General features: G+C 37.2%; 1 protein-coding gene across 1 annotated transcript; it reads left to right on the forward strand.

Annotated features, from left to right (window-relative positions):
• Window positions 1-25: 25 nt before the first annotated feature.
• Window positions 26-8,980, forward strand: LOC134748449 (glucose-dependent insulinotropic receptor-like). The gene is made up of 4 exons (XM_063683243.1): window positions 26-791; window positions 4,090-4,224; window positions 5,130-5,279; window positions 6,092-8,980. Exons 1-4 carry the CDS (start codon window positions 521-523, stop codon window positions 7,042-7,044), a joined length of 1,509 nt encoding a protein of 502 aa, XP_063539313.1. The 5' UTR covers window positions 26-520; the 3' UTR covers window positions 7,045-8,980.
• The last annotated feature ends 6,139 nt before the right edge of the window (window positions 8,981-15,119 follow it).

Here is a 15,119-nt window from a genome sequence, read left to right on the forward strand (position 1 = left end):
CATCAACTATTTTAGTACCTATGTGGGTAAACCGCTAACTAAAAACTACCATCAGAAAGAAAATCATTTTTTGTAAGGTCCCGTAAGTCGTTTTTACCAAGATGCGAACAGGGCCTTCCATAATTTCAAGAAATCGCGTATCATTATACTAATGACGATATTATTCAAACGCACGAGTCACCATTAGCTACGAACAGCCATAGGACCTTTCCTATGGCTGTTCGTAGCTAATGGTCAAGTAATGCGAACTCAGAAGAAATCATAACAATCTCCTGCGCTGCCTACGGATCCACAAATATGTAAATCATCTCATTAAAATAAACAACTCCAACAGCAAGCTTTATCCTCGTTTCTTAAGATGCGGAATATTTGGCATGCACTCATTCGTTAGCCAGTTACCGGTATTGACATGCGCGTCCAGCGAGCCATTATAAAATTTAAAAAGATAAATTGTGAAGCGGTATTTGTGATTCTGATTCATAAGTGTAAAGCGCCAACAGTGTTTACATAGATACAAGTTATGGAGAACAACACAGCATCACCTATTATGGAATTTGTGACTAATGAGACTCTTATTAAGCAAGTGGCTAACTTCTTCAACGTTAGTGTAGCGAATGTGTCAAACCAAAGTGTAGTGCAGCAAGAGACACTCTTCGATTTGTACGAAGCCTACAGGACGAAGGAAAAGGAGCAGTTGATAGCGTACAAAATTGTGGCATACGTTGTCGGTACATTGATAATTCTAAGTAATTTAATTGTTGTTATATCCAGCGGCCTGATACTACGACGAGGTACGTCTTCAATATGCTTTCTGTTTCAGTACTTAGAATAGTCAAGGTCAACCAGCAACACATTTCATATCAACTTACAATTTTAGATCCAAGATCAAGTTTGACATGGTAACGGTTTCTAATATTTTAGTTAAATAAACTGTACGAACGAGGTGACGTGTAGATATTACTTTTCTTGCTTACTATATCATGAGCACACATTCAGGCTAATCGAACTAATAGTTTAGGTCAACTGTACTTAATGAAATTCTTTTGAAGTGACGCATTTACCAGGATCCTTTAGGTATATGTATACTTAGCTGTATAAATCATAGATGTGTATGAAAGTGACGTAATTGGAAAGAATACATCAGTGGTATCCAGCTAAACTTTGTATATTTATTTAAGGTTCAATTAAACTATGATTACCTACTCTGGTATGTGGTCACTGGGAAAAAAACCGGCCAAGATTGAAGAGTGGCCGTGGAATGGAACGGCCGGAGAAGAGTGTAGGGTTCCGCTCCGTAGTTACCCGTCCGATATCATTTTCAACACACTTGCTCGAACGACGTTTTTATTCCACCGATTTTTGGCTCATAATCCTAGAACGCGTGCTCTTTCAGTGTATTATTCCACTCGTGCTTTTTCATTATATTATCCGACTGAGTTAAGAAGCTAACTGATTGCTAAAAATATGCATGGAAAGGGAGCCTTCTTTAATTGGTCGGACTGCAGTTCGGAGTGGGGCGAGCAAGGGCCGGCCGGCAGTACGAGTATGACAGATGAAACACACAATACTAACTGTTTTAACTATTAAAATTTGATTAATATGAAAGTTTCTTTTTTTTCTCGCAAACGTGTGTTGAAAAACGTCGTATGAAACGCGTGTGCATTGGTCATTACACACATCGGCTTTCTTATTGCGCGCTCGCTTACAGCTCGCGCGCACAATATGGCCTCGTGTGTAATGCCCAACTTAGCACATTGTATCATAATGTACTATTACAGCAAGCTGCAGTCAAGTGACCCCCCTGCAAACAAATTTCTATTCAGGTGGGGGTCACTTAACTCTGCAGCTTACTGTGCATAACAAGCAAAAGGGAAGTTCAAAAGTTAGGGGGATTTTTTTTTTCGTTTGGAGCGATTATTTCCGAAAATATTCACTTTATCAAAAAAATTTATTTATCAAATTTTAGGTCCTTGAAGATGAGTTGAAAAATGGTCCTCCCTACTTATTCGTTTTGAAAGACCTATCCAACGACACGCCCACACCACAGGGTTAAAGCGAAAAAAATGTCATCCCCACTTTACGTGTAGGAGAGGTGAACTCGTGTCGATTTTAAACTCTCCCTTCGGTTGTGTTTGTGGCCCTTTAAATTTTGGACATAGGCACGTAAAGTGCTAATTACCGCACTAGTGCGGTAAAGTAGCACCATATGTACCAACCTACTGTAATTACATCACACGTTTAGGGGGGGAGGGTGTCAAGAAAATGTGACAAGGGGGAGGGGTCACAAACTTTGTGACGTCACTTTAACTTATTTAAATTATTTTATACGCTGTTCAGGTCAATAACAAGTTTTTGGAACGATAATCGTTTTCAATCGTTTAATTTTCTATCCTAATTGATTTTGGGTTATAAAATTACTAATATTTCTATTTGCCGATTTAATTGAAAAAATTTGACGTCACACCAGGGGGGAGGGGTTTGCCAAATGTGACCAAGTGTGACAAGGAGGGGGAGGAGTCAAAAAATCTCGAAATTCGTGTGACGTAATTAATGGGTGAACCCTAACAATAAATACTAAAAACAGAATAAAATAAATATTTAAGTGGGGCTCCCATACAACAAACGTGATTTTTTTTGCCGTTTTTTTTTTGTAATGGTACGGAACCCTTCGTGCGCGAGCCCGACTCGCACTTGGCCGGTTTTTTTACCATGTCTTCACAAGCATTAGTCACAAACCTGTGTAATTAGTCCGCGGTGCACACATTAAAAAAGTTCGATTTACGGCAAATGATGATGATGGAATTTCCTTTTGCACAGTTGCTCCTTTTGACTCACAGATGAATTTAGGAAGGGGAGCCTATCGAATTTTTGATGAAAAATTTTGGTACCCCCCCCCCCCCCCCCCCCCGAAATTTGTAAAAAAATTGGTATCATTTTCGTATAACTCAGGGATGCTAAATTGATTTCTGATATTTAATTTATACGGTTTCATATAAATAATATAAATTTGTTGCCTATTTTTTTCTTATACACACAAGAAATAAAAAAATAATAAAGCCCTATTATTCCTCGTTATAAAAAGTATACACAACTTCACTGAATAGAATATACATACAACGATGTGAATTACGGCGTTTGATGATGATGAGATACCCTATAGCATAGTGTCATTAGAACTCTCAGATCATTTTAGGAAGGGGAGCCACCTAGATTTTTGGTGCGGTTTGGATGGAAGGGTGGGGGGTGATTAGTGCCATACAATCACACATTTATGAAAGCACCTGTTTAGTGTTTAGGTTTCTGTATTAAGTTTGGTGTAATTTTCGAGTAAGTTAAAAGAAAAAAAAATTAAATTAACTAATATTAATTAATTTGTATTTTAAAGATTTTACTACCTATGTATATTGTTTTCTGTATTGTGGTGTGCGTGTGCAATAAAGGGTATTTATGTTGTATTGTATACAAATACAAAATATTTATTGAACAGTAAAATGGCACATATATGCTTACATTTTTGCATACAACTGTATAGTTTAGTAACCTTATAGTCACTAGGCACAGCACAGTTAAGTGACCAACCCAACCCACGTCCCTAAGTCGTTAGAATCAGGTCTGCAATTGGTCAGTTAACTGCACTGTCAATCATACACAATTAAATTAAATTTATTATATATAATCGAAAACCACATTTATCACAGACGAAAGCTAGCCTAAGCTAGCTAAGGATATAGTTTAAGAAGTATGTATATAATTGTACAGATGCAACTTGATTTAATTACCTACTATTCGCTTTATCATGCATGTAGGAAACCTTTCCCCTTTCCCGTTATTTTTAAGTTACGACCGACGATGATACTTTTGTAAGACATAATTTTCTAGGTAGACAGATCACTTTTTAGGTTGTTAATTTATTTTTGAATAGTTATTTTTGAGAAAAGTCACTATGTTTTAACATTTTTTTTAGCTTTTAACTGCGGCTTTATCCGCGTTAGAAAGAAACAGATATGTTCCGAGAAAGCGACTTTCCTTAAAAGTGACCTCCTTTATAGAAAGTGGCTTACCTTCAAAAACACCTTAAAACGTTTCCAGGCCAGCAGCCCAAGAGCACCTACCTCCTCCTAGGAAATGTGTCACTGGCGGACACGATCATCGGCGCGGCCATCATCTTCGGGGCTGTGATAGACAACTCCATGGCCTCCAACCCACTGTGCATATTTCAAATTGGTAAGTCAAACAACTGAGTTGAGACACTTATAATCAGTAAAGCACTTTTGTATTGCCAGTTGTACAATCGCATCCATAATTGGATCGAGACAACTAGGTCGATTTTCGTATGCATTCGCTTGCGCGGCTTGCGCCCCAATGGCATAGGTTGTTTAAATACCAACCTAGATGGTCATATTATGCTAGCCTGGATCTTTGGTTAAAAAGGGTAGGTTGCACTGTGTACAGTTGTGTAACCTACGCGAGAAATATCTATTCGAAACTACCATAGACTAGATAATATTTAATTACTTGCTCGGCTGGCCGACACTACATGAGGTTGAATTTAGTTACTAAAGTTGGTCAAGCAAATCTTGTCAGTAGAAAAAGGCGGCAAATTTAAAAAATGTAGGTGCGAAGGGGTATCGTCCCATAGAAAATTTGAATTTCGCGCCTTTTTCTACTGACAAGATTTGCTTGACCAACTATAGTAACTAAACTCAACCTCATGTAGTGTCGGCCAGCCGAGCAAGTAATTAAATATTATCTAGTCTATGGTAGTTTCGAATAGATATTTCTCGCGTAGGTTACACATCTGTACACAGTGCAACCTACCCTTTTTAACCAAAGATCCAGGCTAGCATAATATGACGATGCTTTTAGTTTAAATCGCTTTAAAAATGCAAAGGTGAAACTGGTAAAGGTCAATTTACTGGTTGGCAATAAAGACGATTTTCTAGTTGAATACATATGCATATACTAGCTGTTGCCCGCGACTTCGTACGCGTGGATTTGTATGTTGGTGGTTATATATTTTACATGAGCATAAAATATTATGCCGCAAAATATATAAGTAGGGACAGAATCATCATCACCACATATTAGTATTGGCAAAATTTACTTACCAACGTCATTTACATCTCCAGGTATGATCGTGTGCCCAGCGATTGTCTCCATATTCAGCGTGGGACTGATAGCCGTGGACCGCTATTTCTACATACTACACGGCTTATACTACCAAAGATACTTTAACACTACAAGAGTTAGAATTGCCATTGTTATCATTTGGATGATTGGTAAGAAAATACATGTATGTTAGCTTTGTCCCTACTTACGTGAGTAAAACTTACAAGTGTATCTGGCCTTACTTGCAAAGATATTGCCTATCCTATAAAGTATTTTACATGTTTCAAATTGAGAAGAATCAAGATGCGACATGCAGGTTCTGCCAGGAGTCAGAGGAGACTGCAATGCACATTCTCTGTTCCTGTGGAACACTAATATCAAAAAGAAGTACTTTACCTACTTGGGGCGGCACGTATTGCAACCCTATGAGGTACAGAGCATTAAGGCCCAAAGAATCTTGAATTTCCTGTATTCAACGGGCATTAGTAGATAATGAACTTTAAAGGGCCGTCACAATAGATCACTGCTTGGTCGACGTGGCACTCCAAGGTCCACAATATCCCCAATAATAATAATAAGTATTTTACGAGAAAATAATAATAATAAAAAGCCAAGCTTAAGCTTATATAAACTAAAATCACTTATTTTTTGGACTGAATGCACCCGTCAATTACTTAAAGTTATTGTATTCATTGTTGGTACAGCGAACTGCAAAATTGCATACCTACTTTTTGAATGAATTTCAATATAAAGTAGGTACCTAAGTATACACTTTTTTAGCTGTGTGTACAACGAGCTGCTCAATTGCATTGACCCATTATAAATGGAATTCATTCATAAAGTGGGCGTGCACTTTTGTAACTGAGTGTACATCGACTGTACCTTATGTCCTATTATAATTTATAAGTAATCAATGCTTTTCATATTTGTGCTGTGTAAATGTTGTGTCTTAACTTAACACAGAGTATCTAACGTTTTGCAGGTCTAATCCTCGGATTCATGCCGGTCACCGGATGGGTCAATAACGAGCTCATATACACTAGATGTTACTACCATGCACTCTTCCCTGGTGCACTTATACTTTTTAACTCCTCCTTAAGTTTAATACCTATCACACTTGTGACTATACTCTATTCTATAATACTAATTCGTGCTCTTAAGAACGTCAAGGAGATAAAAGCAGCTCAAAAATCAATTAATTTTAATTCAAACACAAATGAGACACCAAAACTAAGAATATATCGAGGAAATACTAACTTCAATAAAACTTTCCCGACCAAACCCCAAAAAGCATCAATAAGACGGTGTGCGTCTTTTAATGCTATATGTGATAACTCAAAGAAAAAGACATTTGCAAGAAAAACTGAAAAATCTAAAAGCATTGGTGATCTTTATAATGATAGTTTTAATGGCACAGATGATAGTTCTTATAATAATAACTTAGAAAATAGCGAAGAAATCGTTCGGAGTCAATATGAAGACTCCAAGTTAAGCGTTTTCACTATTGAATCGAACTATTCTATAGCAAGCATCACATCCTCAAGTTTAAAGTCAAAACGATTTGCAAATAAATCAATATTGAATAAGTTTTGTAAAGAAAAGCCCCCACCGAAGCCAAAAGAAGCGAACAAATGGAGAGCTATAACAGTAGTAATGCTCACTACTGGCAGTTTACTATTCACTTGGCTCCCCTTCTTCGTTACTGTCACTTGTTTCGTACTCTGTGAAGACAAATTGACAAACCCTAGGTGTATGCAGTATAGAATTGCGCTAGGAGGTAGCATTCCTACCTTAGCATTTTTAAACAGCATATTAAATCCACTTATTTACGCATGGTGGCATAAAGGTTTCCAAAAGACAGTCCGAACTATGTTCAAGAAATATTGTACCAATACTTCTTACTTATCTGCTTCTAGCTGCGGTAAGAGCCGGTAGACCGCTAGAGTTAAGCCGATAGTTAGGACATATTAGGGCAGTCAATCTCATATATTATATATCCATGACGAATAATATTACAGAGTATTAATTTTAATATATTGTTTAATGAGAGTTCTCTCTGTAGAGTTGATTACCTATTTAGAGATATAGTTTATGCGTCGGTGGTTAACCCGTTTTGTTTTCCTCTAAGCTACGTAGCGTTGATATTTGATTTATTGTATCCTCCTTATCAACCGCTTTGTTGGTTGCAAGGCCCGAGACGACCCCTTTAGCATAACTTGCGTTGTTGCAAGCGACTCCGTACTTGTTTTAACATATGGAGTCGCGCGTGTCAACTCAAGTCATGCTCAGCGGCCCGGTTTTTTGTACCAAAACCTAACAATCGGCGCAGTTATGTTTTTTACAAAAGCAACTGCCATCTAACCGGAAGGGAAATATAAGTCTTATTGGGGATTTATCTGGTTACCTCTCGATGTTTTTCTTCACCAAAGAGCAACTGGAAAATACAAGTGATGTTTCGTAATTTGTCTTTTCTTATGTAGGTATATAAGTTTCAAGGAACTCATTGATACGAGACGAATTCGAACTCAAAACCTTCTCTTTATCACTAGGGCAACCATGGCTCTAAGTAGACTGAATACTAGTTATATCATCGGGATTACCTACACGACACAATAAACTATATTTCACGGGTGTTCACTAATTATACCTGGGTGTTAACGTAGTTTTACGAATACTAGGTACTTTGTACCTAAGATCTGGTAGTTTCTTCATTGCACTATTTTGTTGTTTGTCTAACACACGATATTTAAAATAAAGTCCATGTATAGACTATCATACACATGTAACAAAATTTTACAGGAATATTTGTCGCAAGCTTACCAGCTATGGGTTGGACAGGCCAGACTTTCACCAACTATAGATGCTGGTATGTTGCACTATTCCCGAGAGCCCTGCTGATCATACTTTCTATCGTTGTACTATCAGTCATCATTATGGTTTGCGTTTTATACTTTCTTATTCTACATCGTGCTGTAAAAACTGTAGACAGAATCAGAGAAATCAAAGAAAGCTACAATTATAATATTGCGTTTGTCAACAAAGCATTCGAAACAATTGAAGCTGAAGACAGCAGCTCCAGCAATGTTGACGACATATCGAAAACGACGGTCACTATAACAGTATCTAAAGAAATTATAACAGAAAAGGCTGGAAACTCTATAGAAATGCATGCACTAAGCAAGAAAAATGTAGAAGAAAAGAGAGTCGGAAATAAGTTAAAACAAAAATTTCAATCGATCTCTAGTTACTACGGAAAAGCGAAAGCTGTTGATTCGCATCCGAGTAAGTTGAAAGCTGTCAAGACTGTGCTATTGGTTACAGCATGCTTTGTTGGAACTTGGGCTCCATATTATGTATCAATAATTGTTTATGTTAAATGTGATATTATGACCAACGGGTACGACTGCGTTCCCCTAGAAATGTTAACATTAGGACCATTGTATTTATTAGGAGTTAGCAATTGTCTATTAGACCCTTTAATTTATGCGTGGAGACATTCTGGATTTAAACAAACCCTTAGAAATATGTATTGGAAATATGTATTAAGATGTCTTAAATAAAGGTACATTCAGATGATAGATCTTTGAATGGGCCTATGTTTAGCGTGTGTAAAGGATGACTCACGTTAGACCGGGCCGTGTCCGGGCCGGAGCTTCCGTCGCTTACTTTTCTATGACATGACAGGTGATCACGTGATGCTTTCCATACAAAACAAAGCGCCGGAAGCGGCCCGGTCTAACGTCAGTCATCCTTAATTCTGTAAGTAGTAATATTTAGTAACAAGCACTTTAGGTACCTACATCTATGCATATCTACCCCTTTCTATGCACAGAGTGCTTTAAATAGGTCAATAAATAACTTATTACTAAACTGATGTTTGTTTTACTTGTTTGTCGGCATAAAAATTAGTGTAATATATATATATATATATAGGTAGGCCATGGTTTAAACATTTCTTGTGAAAAATTAGATACGGCACATTTTGAGGAGACGAGGTTATAGGAAGGGCCAACTAAACGTAACGATGGACTTCAGATTAAGTCAAAACATTACAAGGTAACCCTCCTTTTGTATTGTAAAAAGAAGTCTTTCATGATGATGATGACGATGATATATATATATATATATATATATATATATATATATATATATATATATATATAAATATATATATATATGTATATATATAAACTAGCTGTTGCCCGCGACTTCGTACGCGTGGATTAACCCTTTTAGGGGATGAATATTTAAAAACGCTGAAATAAGTTTTCTTGTTTTCTTATTATAATTAATAAACATTTATATTATAAAATTTGTACCCCAAGACAAACTTTCATCCCCTTTTTAACCCCCTTAGGGGTTGAATTTCCAAAAAGTCAATATTACTTATTTTTGTAATCGGCTTTCTAGGAAGTTTCAAAGTATTTAGTAATGGATTCAAACTTTCAACCCTTTTTTAACCCATTTAGGGAATGAATTTTTAAAAACGCTGAAATCACTTTTCTTGTATTTTAATAATATTATGCCTTTATACGAAGTTTCAAGTCCCGCACTCAAAAAGATGTATGATCTCCATACAAACTTTCAACCCCTTTTTCACCACCTTAGGGGATGAATTTTAAAAAACCCCTTCTAAGTGGATACTAACGTCATAAAAGCTACCTATTGTAAAAAAATCAGCTCTCTAGGTCCAACGGTTTGGGCTGGGCGTTGATTTAAGTGAGTCAATCAGTCAGGACTTTTACGTTTATATATATATAGAAGATAAATAAATATTTTCTTAGGACAATTTTACTTTACACAGATCGACCTAGTTCCATAGTAAGTTCAATAACAATAAGGCTTAATTATGTCAGTTATGTTGTTAACATGGGAATTATTTTGGTTAAAGAAGTTATCATAAATATTATAGGGTTACTTAATCTCATAATAAATATCTTGAAAATAAACTACTAATCCTTGTGTGACAGTAGTCAGTTTGGGTAGAATGGAGCGATCGGTCATCTGTTTCCTTGGCATACGGACGCCATGAAAAATACGAAGGGTACGAAATATTTTATTTAAAAATATGTTGCTATATTTAGTCTTCTCACTGTATTAACTATGGACTACTTGATTTCAGACACCAACTGTTCCAAATATCTGGGCCCGTCCTGCAAATAGAGTCACTTGACTCCAAGTTGGATATTCTATCTTTTCTGCAAAACCATCCGTGCGCTTGGAAACGGACCAGCTTCAAGCTTTAGTGCGACTGTCTCCGAAGTAAAACAACAATGGCTGCACTACTACTATGAAAGACAGATCACGTATAAGAAAGTGATTGATAATCTAGCCGAGTAAGTGCTGAAATGTATGAATCCTACTAAACCGCTGTTGCTTTAGAGATCTTGAAAGGTTTTATAAACCGTTAGGTACTTGGGCCAGTTCTTTTATTTTTATCGTTTTTTTTTTTCGTTTAGTTAATTAAATAAAATTTAGTAGGTTTGAAGAGCTTTTCATTCTGGAAGGAATAAATAGGTACGAAATATCAGTGTCTTAAAAAATTTTTTTACTTAGATTATACCAGGACCTACGGTGAAATTGCACTTAATTTTGTACAACATAGGGAACTCTATCTATCCCCCAAATTTTATTCAAATCTGACGAATAAAGAAATTCGAAAACGAATAAATAATTGGCCGACTTAGTGCCAGTTGCACCATCCGCACTTGGCAGACTGATCAGCGTCACCCAGCGCGCCGCGGCGGTTTACTATGAAATTTTCCATACAATACAATTTAGCGAACTCTTTAACGATTACAAACAGTTGGTGCAACCGACCCTTAATGTTTCGATGGGTACTGTAATTCCCGTGTTTGTCATTGTAATGAATCTTAATCATAGTTAAGAAATCTCCCACTCTTACTTGTAATATAATTATGTTGATTTTTAGTGTGTTGCACAATGTACTATTGCGTTTATCTGTGCGTTTATGCTAAATGCTACTTGTGTAGGTACTTACTCGTTTCTAGATCAACGCGCGAGCACGTGGATGAGCTAAAAGCACAGTATCCCAATTTAGTAACCGTAATCAACCCAACCCTCAGTTACGAAGGACGACAGATAAAAATACGTGAGGATCTCGACCACACGCTTTGAGGACCTGAGAAAACCGGTCATCATTACAATATTGTATGGAATCTTGAATGTTCTGAAATAAAGATATATTTTTTTTGTATTTTTTTTTTAATTATCGACGCCCTGATCCATGCCAGGGAATGGGTTACTACTCCAGTGGCCCTCTTCATCATCAACTAGTTAGTGGTCGATGCCGTAGACAGCCAATTAACCCAGGATATTGACTGGGTCATAATTCCGCTCGCTAACCCTGACCGTTATGAGTATACTCATGATGAGGTAAGATCTGATAAGTTAACCTTTTGCCCTAAGCTTTAATTGTAAGATCACAATGTCAGCATGACCTTGCAAGTTTTTTCTATCCATATAAAACCTGCCTCACGTCCAGCCATCGTTTATTTACGTAATGTTTAATCATTTGAAAAACAAACTTTGACGAAACTACCAAGTAGGTACGTGACGTCTTATTAGGTAGTAGGTAAACTAGAAGTCCAAGTGCTCGTCACTATCCCAGCACGTCATTTTTAAAAGGCATATCGAGGACTGGGACCTTTACCTTTAGGTTAGGACATTTAAAACCATCATATTAGGGGTTGAGCCAAGATATCAATCGTTGATAGAAAACGCCAATCTTAAATATTGTATAATAATCTTCCAGCAACACACGGAATGAAGGCGCCTTTCGCGCTATTTCCCCTCTGCCGAGGTACAAGAACAACTGATCTAGCGCGGGTAATAAAAGTACTATATAGCAGAAAAAAATGCCTTAGTTGTTCGGTTTTTTGTTGTAAAAACAGGTTGGAATACATTAAATTTACAAAAAGATGGTGTTACATTTCACATGTATTTTTAGGGTTCCGTACCCAAAGGGTAAAAACGGGACCCTATTACTAAGATTTCGCTGTCCGTCCGTCCGTCCGTCCGTCTGTCCGTCTGTCACGAGGCTGTATCTCATGGACCGTGATAGCTAGACAGTTGACATTTTCACATATGATGTATGTATTTTTGTTGCCGCTATAACAACAAATACTAAAAACAGAATAAAATAAATATTTATGTGGGGCTCCCATACGACAAACGTGATTTTTTTACCGTTTTTTGCGTAATGATACGGAACCCTTCGTGCGCGAGTCCGACTCGCACTTGGGCGGTTTTTATTTGTACCCTACAGTTATATTTCTCCACTCGCCCCTTCCCGGTTGTTATATCTCTATACCGACCGGTCTGTCGTTCGCGCCCTCATCCTCCAATTGGTCATCGATCCACCTTTTTAATATTTATCACTTTTAGGTACTCTTCCTTCCAACGGCCTATCGCTCCATCTTGCCGGTGTGACCATGGCAACGGCCATAGATGCTTTAGCGTCAGACAAAGCTTCCCGCTAGTAGCAAGTGGTAGGAAACGGCGCCCAAGTTCTATACTTCACGACCGGTACATCGCGCGACTAGACCCGTGCCGTGCCCTAACAGCATTTATACGTCATTATGACATCAGCGACGTCATTATGACGCCATAATTACGTCTTTATTACGTCTTAATTACGTCATTATGACGTCGCTAACGTCACTGCTACCTGGGTGGTGGGCGTCCCTCTGACCTACACTCTGTAACTGCCTGGTTACGAATACTTGTTTGAAGTGCCTGCACAGTACGTTTAGCCTGGGCTAGTATAGCGGCAGGAGCGCATTACGTCAGGACGATCTTTGGTTAATCACGATTCTATCTATCTATCTATTTCAACGTGGGTAGATGGCACCCACGTTTAAATGAACTAGTTTAGTGTTTGATTTTTCTTTTACAATTTTTAATTTATTTGAAAACCTCTGGTGGCGTAAGTACCGTAAAATGGGGTGAATAGGGTTCGCGGGGAGAGTTGGGTTATGAATGGGGACAGAAGGATTGAAAGGGGGGTGAGATGGGTTTTTAAGGCTACTGCTACAAAAATAATGTATTCCAATTTAAAATGCAAAAAAAATTGCATAAATGTACCTAGGTGAAACGAAGTTCACCGGGTTAGCTAGTACTTATAATAAAAAAAACGATCCAACAATCTTCCAAAATCACCTTTGTATGAAAACCCATTGTCAAAGCTATAAAATGGAACTACCCAAAATAAAATAAAAACTAAAATACAAACGTCCGGAACACTTATTATATATACCATTCAGTTTGCATATATAAAAATAAAATGTTATCGAGGTTTGAATGTCAGTTTTGCTCCTACTCACCCCATTTTACTGTACTACTTAAGATAGCAAACCATAAAGACCATGTATCATGATGGAGACGTATGGTGGGCGTAGGTATTGGCCATAGAACTTTGTAATAAAACCAAAATCTCATGCAGTTAGTTATATTCGCAAGTATAAAAATAGATAAGTAACTTCTTAATTACTCGTAAACTTTCGCTGTAACTAGTCTTAATTTACAGTTTCATTATGTTCTGAAACCGACATGCACATATCGAACTACCTATGTTGCCACTGCAACTTGCAAAACAAGGAACTAACATAAACAACACACTTCTAGTTCTAAGTAACAACAGTCTTCTAGGTAATCCAAATAACAATAGACCATAGAAACACCTAGTTAGAAACTGAGTTACAAACTCCTAATCACAAAACATTTGCCTGAGTTCGATTTTAAAGTATAACTTGACCTAGCGCGATAATTTTGCGCGATGCTTTGTTGCGCTATAATTTGGGTATTATTTTTAGGATCTTAATGAGGTCAGAGCATAAATATAATTATATTTTTTAAATCAGCAGGTTCGATTACTGGATTAAAGAGTGAGGAGGCCCAAAGGATAACAAAAGCGTTTAGTTGAGTTTTAAATAAAAAAAGGTTTAGTTTTTATTTTAGTTCCCAACTGTATGCGTGATGGCGCCGAGTAGTATATAACTCCTAAATCGCGCGATCAAGATTGTTCTTAAATAGGATAATGATATAATATTGTCTTCGGGTACCGCGATAGTTACTCATGAAATAAAACTATGAAAACTGATTATATCGCGTATATTGAATTTATAATACATCCCGACGTTTCGAACCCTTTACAGCGTTCGTGGTCAACGGGTGACACGAAACGTCGGGATCTCGGGATGTATTATAAATTCAATATACGCGATATAATCCGTTTTCATAGTTTTATTTCATAGGATAATGATTATTTAGATAAAGTTACAAGGGTCGCGAAGTCTCTATAGGAAGGTCATTCGGACTCGCAAAGCCTTAGTAAAAAACAATACCTACATGATTACAAAAGCTGGAGTTACGAAGGTTGCGAAAATATTTTTGTCGTTTCCAAGTGATCGCTTAAGTCGCTTCATGAAAATGGCTGAAAATTACTGATCTGATTATCCTTTCTTTAAAGGGTCATAGAGATTTAATTAGGTAAGTATATGAACAATCGGGGACATTCGCGGTGAACCACCTTAAGGGCAAAAATCGTTTGAACGTCTTGCGGGCAGTCAGGCGATAAGACAAATGACAAAAGTGATGACCAATACGATGACACTTAAAAAATGTAGGTGTCGGAAAATAAAAGGTTTGCTCAGGTAGTTCACGTATCACGCAAAATTATCGTCCGTAAACCGCTTAGTTCTTTAATAAGGTAGACATTTCGTCCTGGGAGCTCGACGTAAAGCATATGGTTAAGACAAAAATTACTCAATTCTCCAGAGTAGTCCAGAGTACCTAACTAACGATTTCGGACAAATACTACAAGAAAATTTACGGTGTGCGAACAAAACGATATTACACAAAAAAACGTACTATGCGAACCACAATTACACATGATTCGTAAAGCGAAACATCTGGGATAACGATAACTCCGACTTTGGATGGTTCAACGCCATGAATGTCCGTTAGGCTTTGGTTTTTAGCTGATTCTT

This window comes from Cydia strobilella, chromosome 16 (assembly GCF_947568885.1).
Source record: "Cydia strobilella chromosome 16, ilCydStro3.1, whole genome shotgun sequence".
NCBI classification, from domain to species: Eukaryota; Metazoa; Arthropoda; class Insecta; order Lepidoptera; family Tortricidae; genus Cydia; species Cydia strobilella.